A 15,299-nucleotide genomic window follows, 5' to 3' on the forward strand; every position below is an offset into this window, starting at 1 on the left:
CCGGACACGTTGCTGAATGAAACAGACTGAAAAGGGAAGCTGACATTTATGTGGACTCAACCATTGAACTCAAACTAGTATCACTGACATTTTCAGTAAATCTACAATCTAATTGTCCCAAGGCTCTTCAGTGGGTCTTGACATGACTATGCTTATGTAAATAGACAGACATGCTATTTAGGTTTTACATTTGCTTTATGCTTTACTGATAAAAAACAAAGCCCAAGGATCTAGACTTTGATCCCCCTGAGTGCTTTGGGTATACTTTTACCATAACACACGTTCAGGGTTCTTGGATATTACTTATGTAATACCTTGTGATTTGCGTCACTGTGTTTTTTTTGTTTGATTGTGGCTGCGTGTGTGCGTGTGTGCATGTGTGTGTGTGTGTGTGTGTGTGTGTGTGTGTGTGTGTGTGTGTGTGTGTGTGTGTGTGTGTGTGTGTGTGTGTGTGTGTGTGTGTGTGTGTGTGTGTGTGTGTGTGTGAGTGAGTGAGAGAGAGAGAGAGATGGGGAGAGACAGACAGAGAGGGGAGAGAATGTGTGGGTGGGACAAGGACACAGAAGGGAGGGATCATGCCATGGTTGAGACATTCACTACATGACTCAACCTACCATCTACCAGTTACCTAGTAATGACAGAACACACTAACAACAAAACTGTTGGATTTCACGGGATACTTGATTACCATATTCCCTAACTGCCGGAGAGTTGTAGCTTTTTCAACCAAGGGAACTCTGACAGATGGATGTGAAGATGAAATATCAATGACAGAACACACTGGCCACAAAACTGTTGGATTTCACTGGATACTTAATTACCATATTCCTTAACTATGGAGACTTGTAGCTTTTTCAACCAATGAAACTCTGACAGATGGGTGTGAAGATGAAATATCGATGTTGTAAGTATTTCACATGTATGCTCATGTAACCACTGATCAGAATAGCATACTGGAAATCACATACGTTATCTGAAGTTACATGGTTAGGCTATTCTACCATGGCTATCATTCATTTTCACTCTACCAGTTGAAATTGAGCAAGGCATGCCACAAATGTCTTATCTAATTGTAGCTATAATAGGCAGCACCTTGCCCTCTAACCATAACCCTAGCCCTCAGGTATTCATCTCCATTCCTTGATATTGCCTACAGTCTGATATCAGGGCATTGGTTTCAGTTCAGACTTCTACCGAAGCGCAATGAAAGAAAATAGGACTCGCTCAACTTGTTTTCCATGTGTCACCAGAAATACGGAGGCGTAATGGTGGGGTTGTGTGTGGATTCATCTGACAGCAGTTGGCACATCATACTAACAGAAGAAAGAAACACTAGTGCTTGAGGATCCAAATGGTACAAACCCCTGGATGTGGCTAATTTGAGGACAATTATGAAAGTGATGTTTTTTGAGTGGTCGCTTGCAATCCTGCTCTCCATACAGCTTTTGGTTTTAGCATCGGAGCTGGAGATGATTGACTATGAGAGTCAACACGTCACCTGCTCAAAGGTAATATATGCTAACGATCCTAATAACAAGAGAGGTCATCAATCATGGAGTGTGTGTGTGTGTGCCTGTGCCTGTGTGTGTGGGTGTGTGTGTGAGAGAGAGAGAGGATGCAGAGGGGAGAGAAAGATAAACATCAACAATCATGGTTTGTTATGTTGTCACATCACACATTCAATTTCCTTTATGTACTGTATGCCACGATCTGTTAATAATTGAATTTAAAAATAATAATAATATGAAATGAAAAAGAAAGAAAGAAAAACAACTTGCACGTCACTTATTTAATGTATTCAAATATTTGAATATCATTTGTTTATTGTGCAAATATTGAATGACTATGTAATGAGATCACAACCTGGCAATAAGGTCTACATACTACAGAGCACACTTTGTCAAAAGACGTGTCATATTTACTGTTGCATGTATTGTCATAACAGCACACAAGGAAATCAAACAAATTGGTGAAAAAAAACTATAAGACTATAAATCCATGGCTCACCGATACCTGTCACCTCAACAACATCCTGTTTCCACAAGTAGGCCTACACAGCTCTCTAGACTCTAGGGCCTTGGGAACTAAGGAGCAGTGTGCGTGTGTGTATGTATGCATATATATATATATATATATATATATATATATATATATATATATATACTGCTCAAAAAAATAAAGGGAACACTAAAATAACACATCCTAGATCTGAATGATCTACACATAGTTGAATGTGCTGACAACAAAATCACACAAAAATTATCAATGGAAATCAAATTTATTAACCCATGGAGGTCTGGATTTGGAGTCACACTCAAAATTAAAGTGGAAAACCACACTACAGGCTGATCCAACTTTGATTTAATGTCCTTAAAACAAGTCAAAATGAGGCTCAGTAGTTTGTGTGGCCTCCACGTGCCTGTATGACCTGCCTACAACGCCTGGGCATGTTCCTGATGAGGAGCATGAGGAGCCAACTCCTGGACAGTCTGTGGTGCAACATGGCGTTGGTGGATGGAGCGACACATGATGTCCCAGATGTGCTCAATTGGATTCAGTTCTGTGGAACGGGCGGGCCAGTCCATAGCATCAATGCCTTCCTCTTGCAGGAACTGCTGACACACTCCAGCCACATGAGGTCTAGCATTGTCTTGCATTAGGAGGAACCCAGGGCCAACCACACCAGCATATGGTCTCACAAGGGGTCTGAGGATCTCATCTCGGTACCTAATGGCAGTCAGGCTACCTCTGGCGAGCATATGGAGGGCTGTGCGTCCCCCCAAAGAAATGCCACCCCACACCATGACTGACCCACCACCAAACCGGTCATGCTGGAGGATGTTGCAGGCAGCAGAACGTTCTCCACAGCGTCTCCAGACATTGTCACGTCTGTCACATGTGCTCAGTGTGAACCTGCTTTCATCTGTGAAGATCACAGGGCGCCAGTGGCGAATTTGCCAATCTTGGTGTTCTCTGGCAAATGCCAAACGTCCTGCACGGTGTTGGGCTGTAAGCACAACCCCCACCTGTGGACGTCGGGCCCTCATACCACCCTCACGGAGCCGGTTTCTGACCGTTTGAGCAGACACATGCACATTTGTGGCCTGCTGGAGGTCATTTTGCAGGGCTCTGGCAGTGCTCCTCCTGCTCCTCCTTGCACAAAGGCGGAGGTAGCGGTCCTGCTGCTGGGTTGTTGCCCTCCTACGGCCTCCTCCACGTCTCCTGATGTACTGGCCTGTCTCCTGGTAGCGCCTCCATGCTCTGGACACTACACTGACAGACACAGCAAACCTTCTTGCCACAGCTCACATTGATGTGCCATCCTGGATGAGCTGCACTACCTGAGCCACTTGTGTGGGTTGTAGACTCCGTCTCATGCTACCACTAGGGTGAAAGCACCACCAGTATTCAAAAGTGACCAAAACATCAGCCAGGAAGCATAGGAACTGAGAAGTGGTCTGTGGTCACCACCTGCAGAACCACTCCTTTATTGGGGGTGTCTTGCTAAATGCCTATAATTTCCACCTGTTGTCTATAGCATTTGCACAAGAGCATGTGAAATTTATTGTCAATCAGTGTTGCTTCCTAAGTGGACAGTTTGATTTCACAGAAGTGTGATTGACTTGGAGTTACATTGTGTTGTTTAAGTGTTCCCTTTATTTTTTTGAGCAGTGTATTTACTGTATATATATATATATATATATATATATAGAGAGAGAGAGAGAGAGAGAGAGAGAGAGAGAGAGAGAGAGAGAGAGAGAGAGAGAGAGAGAGAGAGAGAGAGAGAGAGAGAGAGAGACAGAGAGAGAGAGAGAGAATGTCAGTCATGATTAAAACTGATCCCACAACAGGTGAGCTTGTAGTTCTGTAGTCACATATGTATGTATGTATGTATGTATATATGTATGTATGGACACACCTACTCATTCAAGGGTTTTTCTTTACTTTTACAATATCCTACATTGTAGAATAATTTTGAAGACATCAAAACTATGAAATAAGTTTGGAATCATGTAGTAACCAATCATGTAGTAACCATATGGAATCGTGTAGTAACCAAAAAAGTGTTAAACAAATCAAAATATATTTTCAATTCTTCAAAGTAGCCACCCTTTGCCTTGACAGCTTTGCACACCCTTGGCATTCTCTCAAAGCTTCAACTGGAATGCTTTTTCATTGTAGAGGCCAGCTCATCTGATGCAGCACTCCATCACTCTCCTTCTTGGTTAAATAGCCCTTACACAGCCTGGAAGTATTGGTCCTGTTGAAAAACAAATGATAGTCCCACAAGCGCAAACCAGATAAGATGGCGCATTGCTGCAGAATGCTGTGGTAGCCATGTTGGTTAAGTGTGCCTTGAATTCTAAATAAATCACAGACAGTGTCACAAGCAAAGCACCCCCACACCATCACACCTCCTCCTCCATGCTTTACGGTGGGAAATACATACATGCGGAGATAATCTGTTCACCTACTTTACATTTCACAAAGAGAATGCGGTTGGAACCAAAAATCTCAAATTTGGACTCATCAGACCAAAGGACAAATTTCCACCAGTCTAATATCCATTGCTCGTGTTTCTTGGCACAAGCAAGTCTCTTCTTCTTATTAGTGTCCTTTAGTAGTTGTTTCTTTGCAGCAGTTCAACCATGAAGACCTGATTCACACAGTCTCCTCTGAACAGTTGATGTTGAGATGTGTCTGTTACTTGAACTCTCTGAAGCATTGATTTGGGCTGCAATTTCTGGCTGGTAACTCTAATGAACTTATCCTCTGCAGCAGAGGTAACTCTGGGTCTTCTTTTCCTGTGGTGGTCCTCATGAGAGCCAGTTTCATCATAACACTTTTTTGCCACTGCACTTGAAGAAACTTTCAAAGTTCCTGAAATTTTGATGGACGGTCATTTCTCTTTGCTTATTTGAGCTCTACTTTTACCAAATAGGGCTATCTTTTGTATACCATCCCTACCTAGTCACAACACAACTGATTGGCCTAAATGCAATAAGAAGGAATGATGTTCCACAAATGAACTTTTAACAGGGCACACCTGTTAATTGAAATGCATTCCAGGTGACCACCTCATAAAGCTGGTTGAGAGAATACCAAGAGTGTGCAAAGCTGTCAAAGGCAAAGAGTGGCTACTTTGATAAATCTCAAATATAAAATATATTTTGATTTATTTAACTTTTTAAATTACTACATGATTCCATGTGTGTTATTTCATAGTGTTGATGTCTTCACTATGATTCTATGGTGTAGAAAATAGTAAAAAATAAAGAAAAACCCTTGAATGAGTAGGTGTGTCCAAACTTTTGACTGGTACTGTATGTATGTATTCATGAATGCAGTATAGTACTTATTGACATTTGTGTAGTCACTCTGTATGTATGGATGAATAAAGTATGCAGGTGTTGATCTTAATTTGAGCCAGTTTGCTACCGTAGGAAAATAATCCTGCAGCAACAGGAAAAATTAAAATAATGGACAATTTTGTAAGGATTGATACTTTTTTTCGGGGCAAATCAAATTGGAAATTGCAAACTTTAGAAGCATTTTTGGAATTCAAATACACTACAAGTTTGCATTTACTGCGGTGCGGGAAAATTCTCAGCAACAAAAGAGTGATCAAATTAAGATCTTACATCTGTAGTACTTATCAGTAGTTATTTAGTGACCTTGTATGTATAGATTACTACACTACAGTATAATACTTTTCGGTGGGTGGTCATCACTGTGTCTGTATAGATAAACACGGCGTAGTACTTACGCACAATGGTATAAACTGTTTACCTTGTATCTCACCAGGGTCTCTCGAACTGCACAGTGAAGGCATGTGCTGGGATTCCGATCCAAAAGTGTCCTGTGGATGTAAAAGGGCTGGCGGTGCAGCCTGTGCTGTGCTGCATACAGGACACGGCATGCAGACCTTGCCTACACATTCGCCTTGACATCCAGCCCAGAAACGACCAGACAGGTGTCTGAACAACCTACATACTCTTTTTGTCCATTTCAACCTCTGCGGTTACAATGTGAAACACAATGTGGAAAGTGTACCCATATTAGCTTCTAATGCATGGTTTATTGCTCAACCCCTCACGTTGTGTCAGGAAGTCATGCCCTCGTCACTCCTGCGGTCAACTGGGCTCTCTCTGTGTTTCAGCATCGTATGTGAGTGTGTGTTACACTGTGCCACAGCTAATAATGCCTCTGTGCAAAAAGCTCGAGTTCACAGTGATCCCTGCTGCTCCGGATGAGCAGGCTTCATCAAAGGTATGTTCCATATGAATTCACGTGTGAGTGTGTGAGTGTGTGAGCATGTTTTGTGATTCATCTCCATGCTCTCCTGTATACCCAGCAGGCCTGGCTGTCACTGCTGCTTGAGTCTAATGCCCTGTCCTTCAGCAGTCAGGTGACTGTGTATGCTTGCAACCTTCACTCGACAGTGATGCTTCCGTCAGTGGATGAAGGTACGGTCTTGGAATTCCCGTATTGTTCAAACAGGTTATGCCAACACATATTTGTTTGCTAATGATCCTCCGAGGCTCCGACTGATTAGCATCTGATAGTCAGTTGTCCCTATCTGTCCATAGTGTGTTCATCCGCCTCACAGGGAGTTGTAGAGGAATGTGAAGGTGAGTCACATGTTCTATGTTCCTTTGTTTCCATGATGTTATTGCCATAGAAATATAAGTACTAGAATGGTTGTACCTATTCAGGAGTATACCCACAGGACTAAAGCAGGAAGTTAAAGCAGGATGTATCGCATTCAATCTGGTGTAAATCCCATTCTAATCATTCTAACTATATGATTATTGCACCTCCTGAGTCCTGTGTGCAGACATATTGGTCTTACTTTAATGGATAGTCCCCAATAGAGGGTCTATTGATGCTCAGACTTTCAACACACTATCAATTGCGTCCCTGTTGAAATACAACAGCTTTCCTAGGGTTAGGGGTAGGGTCAAGGCTCGGCAAAGGGTTAGGGTTATGGTTCAGGCTAGAGTTAGGGTCAGGATTAGGGTTAAGACTAATGTTAGGGCTAGTGGATAGTTGAACATTTGTTGATAGTCAGATGAGCCTATATTAACCATCTGTAGGGGACTATGCAAATTCCAAACCAATATATATTTTATTCATGCCCATTTGTTCTGTTTTTCCGTAATGAATCTGGTTTATGAAGTGAGATACATGGTTAGACATGAGCAACTCTGGAATTAGAGTAAATGGCTGGGATTTGCTGCTCTCTAATTTGCCGGTGTGTCTGTCAGTCCCCAGTTTCAGCACTCTAATTGATCCGGAGAGACGTGAGGTGATGCTGCAAGTCGCAAAGGAAGAGGACAGCCCCTACCAACTAGAAATGTGCCTACAACATGAACATAATGGAATGTGCAGGGTCCGTGTTGTACTTGGCTTTCCTCCCAACTCAGTTATTTACATGCAATCTTTTTCTCCGATCTTCACTCTTCCCTCTTCGATGATAACATGTTGTCTGTTGTCCTACAGACCTGGAAAGAGAAGTCCCTTCCACTGCACGCTGTCACCCCCTGCATGTGCTTCCAGGTACTGTTGCTATTTCCCCCTTAGTTATTATCGATCTGTATCGGGCCTACTTTTGTCAGTTGTGATATTACTACACCCTCACACAGCCAACTCAGTCTAACTGACAACATTATCCCCTTTGTGTTGCTCACTCGAGTTCTCCGGTTTTGTGTGTAATTGGTGTGTGTGTGTGTGTGTTGTGTGTGTTTCAGTTGTGGTGGGATAAAGGAGACGAGAGGTCTCGTCGATCTAGGAGCTGTCCTTTTAGGAACAACACGGGTAAGAGATGAACCATGCAGCGTCCTCCTTGTTACACGTGTTTCACTATGACAGTCATGAATGTGGGTCATGGAGTTGATTCCCATTGCTTCTGTAACTCCCCTATAAAGTATCTTATACCTGTATCGCTCTCTTCCAGAGCTGTTCCAGAGGAACCTATGGGAGAATGTGTCAGTATCTGTGGTGCGGGGCCAGATGAACAGTGGTGGTGCAATGCTGTCCTGGAACCTGACTGCCCCTTGTAGGGTGGAGGCTGAAGTGTGGCCCTGCCAGAGAGATGCAGGCGTGGACAAGGACAGATGCAGAGAGCTGGGGGACATTAGGCAGCATCTGTCAAATGACACATGGAGGGAAATAGACAGGGGACACTGGGTGTGTATACTGGAGCATTTGATTGGTGCCTCACATTTTTTATTGGCGCATCTTTAGTGTCATTTTTGTCATGGGGATGTGCTCTAATCATTTGTATCAATTGGTTTTGTGTTTTTATGGTCTGGTGATATATGGATAAAACAGATGACTTTTGATTGAAGGATTTTTTCCTTCTGTTTCAGCTCATGCCAGGTGTGTTTGAGGATGTCAAACCTGGCCTTGATCTCTGTGTGATGGTAAGACACTTCTACTGGTTGACTCTGTAGGGGACTTGACTCTAATATTGAACTTGAATCCCATTGTAGCATGATGGGGGCTCATCTTATAGTAAATGTGTGTGTTTGTGTGTGTGTGTGTGTGTCTCCATTCTTGCAGGTGAAGGTCAAAGGGAAGAACAGTGAGCTTGGCCCCTTCTGTCCCATTGACTGTGAGTATTTTAGGAGAGGGCTGAATTATCAAAGTTGATATGGACCCTACTAAAACTGATCCATGTACCATTTCCTGAACACTTCTCTAATTGTATGTGCGTGTGAAAAGAAGGCAGTTATGTTTAAATCTTCATCATCAATCAAGTATTTACTTGTGTGCTTTATAAAACAAATGTTCACAAAAATGTGATTGTTCTGTTTTGCCTACCTGTAGGGACTGATAACAAGAAATTCTGAGGATTGGGAAATAATTTTTATCTGTACTTCTCCTTCTCAGCCAGATGGTGGCACTGGCGCTGGGGTCTGCTTGTCCTGGTCACCCTGATGCTCGTAGGCCTAGCAGGAATGTGTCTCTATTTCCTGCATGGCAAACTGAAACGTGAGTCATTCTGGTCAGATCTCCCTCAACTAAACACCAGCAAAGGCACTGTGTGTGGAGACAAAAAAAGTCCAAAAGTGTTACATTTGTGTTAGTATTGTGTTATTGCGCTACTCTGTGGTGAAGTGAGGGGTAAGCTATTCTCACCACAAATATGCTCTTTGCCTCCCGCTAATTAATTATTAATAGTGGAGAAAGGGGGAACTTTAAAGGAGATCAATATGTAGAGAAAGACAATAAATCCGATATCTTTTCCATTGTGCGTATTCTTCAGGCTCCCACTTCTCTCAATAGCACTATTCAATCTTTTTTATTTTTTTATAGCTCTATTCATGTTTCTCTCTGACTGACTTTATTTTCTGGTGGGTGTTGTTTACTACAGTCAGGAATTTGGGGGGGGGGGGGGGGGGGGGACAATGGTCAAAGGTTTTTTTGTAAAGGACAAAAAAAACTCTCACTGAAAATGACACAAGGGCCTCTGTGTTACAGAACCATGTCAGGGTGTATCATATTACATTTCTGTCTCTCCAACAGGGTGGGCATGGGAATGGCACCAGAAGGAGTGTGATCAACGTAAGTAGGTTTCTCATAATCCAAATGTACAACATGTAAAATAAAGAAGATACATATTTATCTAGCAATAATCCTTGACAAAACAATGGAAAATGAATGTATTTAACCCCCCCTGCCCTTCGCCTCCCTTCCTTCCTTCTTTCCTTCCTTCCTTACTTCCTTCCCTCCATAGTACCTATAAGGGGCCACGTGGTGCTGCTGAGCCCGCCGGATGTGGATAACTCTGTGTCAGAGCTGGTATGTGAGCTTGGCTCCTCTCTGCGTGCCAGGGGCCTCAGTGTGTCCGTGGACCTGTGGAGTCGGGCTGAGTTGTGCTCTCTGGGGCCCCTGCCCTGGCTGCACTCCCAGCTGCAGCCCCTGGACAGCCAGGGGGGCCGGGCCTTACTGGTACTGACGCAGGCAGCCTGGAAGAAGGCAGAGGACTGGGGCCAACAGTGGGACCAGCATGGCCAACAGCGAAGGGACATAGCCCAGGGAGTGGAGGAGGAGGGGGAGTATAAGAGGCTTCTCCAGGGCTTGTCCTCCCCATACGCGGACGTGTTCAGTGCCGCTCTGAGCTGCATCAAGGTGGACCACCAGCAAGGGCGCGCTGGAAAGCGCTTCCTCCTGGTCCACTTTGAGGCCCATTCTGCCAAGCCCCTCAGCAGTGAAAGGGGTCTCCCAGAGCTGTTCCAAGGGCTGCCCTTGTTTCACCTGCCCTCCCAGGGACAGGAGCTCCTCGTTCAGCTGGCCATAGGGTCTAAAGGGCCCAGGGCTGGTATAGGTGGATAGAGGGGCTGAAGGACGCTCTATTTACGGACTGTTTAAGGGGACTCCAGGGTTTGAGGAGAGACAGTGGGATACCTGATGAAGGGGTTTCCCCATAAGTGTGTTGTCATTGGTGTGGAGAACAGCTGGGAGACTGTGCCCTTACAGCAGAGCAGTCACCCTGAGGCCTAATTCCTCCCAGCCATCCAAGCCCGCTCACATCATCACCCCCAACACCCCCGGCCACTCACTTTACATTAGCACTGCAATACACTGGACGCAACTTGTTGGATGCAGAACCCTTGGATTATACTCTATGTGGTGATGTTATTAAGAGGGCTAGAGTTATTGAGAGTGTATGAAACAACAACACAGCTGTCACCCTCCGTACACCTTGAGGATAGACTTCTATGTGTGACACTATTATATAAGTTAGGGGAGACCAGGGAACAAAGTAACAGTTGAAGCTTTTGTTTAGTATGAAAATAATATTTGATGTAGATATTCATTATCTTTTTATACAAACACACATATCTTAGCTACCATTATACACTGTAACGAAGTTTACAATCTGTAGAAATTATGAGAATAGAAAGGTCATCACACAGAACAGTATATGGCAACTAGAAATCAAAACTGGATGGTCTTCAGAGATAGATGGGAGGGGTTGAGGGTAGCTGAAGGATGGGACTAAAAACAAACAAAAGATAACTAATGTAAAGTATACTGTGTCTGTAAAATGTATATACATATATGATATATATATCATATATAAATGTGTATAAGCTGGACGTAGAAGTCTAAGTATTGTTGTCCATTAGTTTACTCCAATTAGGGGAGGGGTGGTAGGGTTAGGGGAAAATAATAAATAAATAAAAAATATTTATGAAAAAATACATATACAGTACAAGTGAAATGTTTGTACACACTTATTCATTAAAGGGTTTTTCTTTATTTTATTGTTCTATATTGTAGAATAATAGCGAAGACATCAAAACTATGAAATAACACATGTAGTATCCAAAAAAAGTGTCAAAATATATTTTATATTTGAGATTCTTCAATGTAGCCACCCATTTGCCTTGATGACAGCTTTACACACTCTTGGCATTCTCTCAACCAGCTTCATGAGGTAGTCACATGGAATGCATTTCAAATAACAGGTGCGCCTTGTTAAAAGTTTGTTTGTGGAATGTCTTTCCTTCTTAATGCGTTTGAGCCAATCAGTTGTGTTGTGACAAGGTAGAGGTGGTATATAGAACATAGCCCTATTTGGTAAAAGACCAAGTCCATATTATGGCAAGAACAGCTCAAATAAGTAAAGAGAAACAACAGTTAAGACATGAAGGTCAGTCAATGCAGAACCTTTCGAGAACGTTTCTTCAAGTGCAGTCGCAAAAACCATCAAGCACTATGATGAAACTGACTCTCATGAGGACCGCCACAGGAAAGGAAGACCAAAAGTTACCTCTGAGGCAGAGGATAAATTCATTAGACTTACCAGCCTCAGATATTGCAGCCCAAATAAATGCTTCAGAGAGTTCAAGTAACAGACACATCTTAACATCAACTGTTCAGAGGAGACTGCGTGAATCAGGCATTCATGGTCGAAATGCTGCAAAGAAACCACTACTAAACCTCTATTTTCTTATTCTTATTTTTTTTGGCATAATTTTTGGGGGTATTTTAGTTTTTTTAAATATTTAACATTTTGTCATTATATTCTTATTTTGTTTTCTTTATTTTAATTTAATTTTATAATTAGTTAAAAAATGAAATGCATTGTTGTTTAGGGCTGTTGTATTCGGCGCATGTGACAAATAAGATTTGATTTGATTTAAAGAAGTGACTTGCTTGGGCAATAAACATGAGCAATGGACTTTAGACCGGTGGAGTCCAAAGTTGCAATTTTTGCCTCCAACTGACGTGTCTTTGTGAGATGCAGAGTAGGTGAATGGATGATCTCCGCATGTGTGGTTCCCACCATGAAGCATGGAGGAGGAGGTGTGGTGGCGCTTTGCTGTTTACACATTCAGTGATTTATTTAGAATTCAAGGCACACCTAACCAGCATGGCTACCACAGCATTCTGTAGCGATATGACATCTCATCTGGTTTGCGCTTAGTGGGTCTTTCATTTGTTTTTCAACAGAACAATGACCCAAAACACACCTCCAGACTGTGTAAGGGCTATTTGACCAAGATGGAGAGTGATGGTTCTGCATCAGATGACCTCCCCCGACCTCCACCCAATTGAGATGGTTTGGGATGAGTTGGACCGCAGAGTGAAGGAAAAGTAGCCAACAAGTGCTCAGCATATGTGGGAACTCCTTCAAGACTGTTGGAAAAGCATTCCTCATGACGTTAGTTGAGAGAATGCCAAGAGTGTGCGAAGCTGTCATTAAGGCAAAAGGTGGCTACTTTGAAGAATCTAAAATATATTTTGATATGTAAAACACTTTTTTGGTTACTAAATGATTCCATATGTGTTATTTCATCATTTTGATGTCTTCACTATTATTCTACAATGTAGAAAATGGTAAAAGTAAAGAAAAACCCTTGAATAAGTAGGTGTATCCAAACTTTTGACTGGTACATGTGTGTATATATATATAACTTTGGCTACTATATATATATATAAATATATATATATATATATATATATATATATACACACACACACATTTTTTATTATTTATTAAATTAATTTTTTCCCCAAAAATATATGGTGGATTGGAAATTATGCAGACAATTACATTCATAGCTCATAGAAGCCACAGTCTATCTGCAATATTAAAGTTGACATACCACCTGTGTATATATATAACAATATGTTACTAGGACAAGACGAGTTGTTTACAATTCAACCAAAAGTGGTGGAAGTGAAATGTCGCTCTTGTATTTTTCACAGCTAAAAGTATTTTATATAAAATGTATAAACTTTGGCTACTCTGTTTTTACTAATCTGAGTCTAATCTGAGTCTTGTGTGAAAATACAACAATAACAAGAGAAGTACATATCCTGAAGAAAATGTGGTGTGCATGCTAGCTTGTGAATGATCGATTGATTGGTAGGATAGGATAGGCTGAACATGTAAAAGTTGGTTTGGTGTCTCCAGCTTGAACGGATCAAGAGTGACTGTTGGTGGGTTATTTTATGCCAATGTATGGAAATGTATACAGCTAACGTTGTAAAAAATATTTAAGAATTTGAAGTAAAGATAGCCTGAACATGTGAAAGTTGCCTGGTGTCTATAGTGTGAATGATTCAAGAGTTACTGTTGGTGAGTTATTTTATGCTAATTTATGCACATACAGTACATGGAATTATAGTTCATACAAGTTTTAAAGAATTTAAATTTAGGATAGCCTGAACATGAGGAAGTTAGTTTGATGTCTCTAGCTTGAACGGTTCAAGAGTCACTGTTGTTGAGTTATTTTATGCAAATATATGCAACTGTGAATAGTTATAATACATGTTTTAACATTATTGAATTGGATATTAGGATAGCCTGAACATGTGAAAGTTGGTTTGGTGTCTCTAATTTGAACAGTTTAAGAGTTACCGTTGGTGATTTATTTGATCCTAATTTATGCACATTTATATAGTTATAATTGATAAAGATCTGAAATCATTTGAAGTTTAGGATGCCCTGAATGGTTTACAGTTGGTCTTATAGCTTAAATGGCCTAGGAGGAAGACCATTTTAAATAGTCACCACTGTATTACTGTGGTTCTAATTCGAACCCAAGTTATTTATGTAAATGTTAAATGCATATAGTTTCAAATGTAAAAAAGGCTATAGAGATTTTATCAACATTTAAAACAGTTATGGTTCAAAAAGTATAAATGATCCAAATTTGAAATCCAATCAATTTAAGTTGGGTCAGTTTGAACATCTCGACGTTGGTTTGGCATTGATAGCTTAAGTGGTGTAAGAGGAGATAAGTGTCACATTAAGATATTTTTTTTTGCATTCAAGTCCATGTACCATTTTCAGTTAAAAATAATAAATGCTATAAAAAAGATTTCCTCAAACAATCTAAGTTGGAGTATTCTGCACATCTGGGAGTTGGTTTCGTGTTAATAGCTTAAATCATTTAAGGGCTACAGAGCAAGGCGAAGACATTATACAAGGAGTATGTAAGAAATCTGGAGTTGTACATTATTTTGGATGCATAATAAATTATTGTCATCAACTATAACAATCAAAATACATTTTTACTGATAAAAATGATATATGAATGGATTACATGGGGTTCCGCAGGTCAATAATCAAGAAAGAGAAGAGGCAAGAATATTTAGAATTCGACCTGAAAAATATATTTTTTGTAAATACAACACAAAATAATTTATGGGTTTAAGCAAAACTTCCTCGGCATGTAGATAACCAAACATTAGCACATTGAATAACAGCTTTCTAAGTTATTCCTAATTGTATAAATAGTGTTAGTGTTACTTTGTTACCTGGTCCCTCCTACATACAATGTTCAACAATTGCTCTTCATCTTATTCTTAAGTCTTTTTTGTTGATGTAGATTTCCGAAAGGTATTTTGAAATATTAGCTGGATCAAAATATGACAAACCTAAATGCCATGCTCCTTCCAATCAGTTTATGCATTGGAGTAAGCCTTTGTAAAATACCTAAATGTCTTTGACCAAAACAATATCTCTATCATGTAATCTATAATATATTCTATTTTTCTATGTGCAAGATGAAAAATACATGTATTTCAATACAAACAAATAGTACTTTTAGTTTTAAAAAACTTTACAGAATTGACAGACAACAAATATCCATGGGAAACAGCCGCAGGGGTGGGGGTGGGGGGGGGGGGGGGGGGGTCCCACAAAGGACAGAATGCAGCCCTTCGCTCACGCAGTTATAAATAACATTGCTTCTTTGTGTGGTGGTGCACTTGGTGCTCTGATTGACCGACTTGTACAGTAGTCCCGGACCCTTTTGCCCCTCATGAGTTTG

At 41.1% G+C, this 15,299-nt stretch overlaps 1 protein-coding gene across 3 annotated transcripts; it reads left to right on the forward strand.

Moving 5' to 3' along the window:
* The first annotated feature begins 500 nt into the window (after positions 1–500).
* LOC109892640 (interleukin-17 receptor C) lies at positions 501–11,348 on the forward strand. 3 transcript variants are annotated; one of them, XM_020485326.2, is made up of 15 exons: positions 501–904; positions 1,251–1,508; positions 5,806–5,974; positions 6,161–6,270; positions 6,356–6,467; positions 6,591–6,632; positions 7,269–7,393; positions 7,504–7,560; positions 7,752–7,818; positions 7,958–8,190; positions 8,373–8,426; positions 8,566–8,617; positions 8,896–8,997; positions 9,532–9,570; positions 9,743–11,348. In XM_020485326.2, the coding sequence occupies exons 2-15, from the start codon at positions 1,392–1,394 to the stop codon at positions 10,339–10,341; spliced, it is 1,878 nt and encodes a 625-aa protein (XP_020340915.1). In that variant the 5' UTR covers positions 501–904; positions 1,251–1,391; the 3' UTR covers positions 10,342–11,348. The 3 variants fall into 3 exon arrangements, with proteins under 3 accessions (XP_020340915.1, XP_020340924.1, XP_031690174.1); XM_020485335.2 differs by having other exon boundaries at positions 6,359–6,467; XM_031834314.1 differs by having other exon boundaries at positions 501–1,508.
* The last annotated feature ends 3,951 nt before the right edge of the window (positions 11,349–15,299 follow it).

The sequence above is a fragment of the Oncorhynchus kisutch genome, linkage group LG1 (genome assembly GCF_002021735.2).
Source record: "Oncorhynchus kisutch isolate 150728-3 linkage group LG1, Okis_V2, whole genome shotgun sequence".
Lineage (NCBI taxonomy): Eukaryota > Metazoa > Chordata > Actinopteri > Salmoniformes > Salmonidae > Oncorhynchus > Oncorhynchus kisutch.

What these genes read in the sequence shown, in the direction of transcription:
- LOC109892640 (XM_031834314.1), top strand. Translation starts at nt 1,392, where the DNA reads ATGAAAGTGATGTTTTTTGAGTGGTCGCTTGCAATCCTGCTCTCCATA. An exon ending in AACACGTCACCTGCTCAAAG is followed by an intron (nt 1,509 to 5,805) that starts GTAATATATGCT and finishes GTATCTCACCAG; the next exon opens with GGTCTCTCGAACTGCACAGT. An exon ending in ATGAGCAGGCTTCATCAAAG is followed by an intron (nt 6,271 to 6,355) that starts GTATGTTCCATA and finishes CTGTATACCCAG; the next exon opens with CAGGCCTGGCTGTCACTGCT.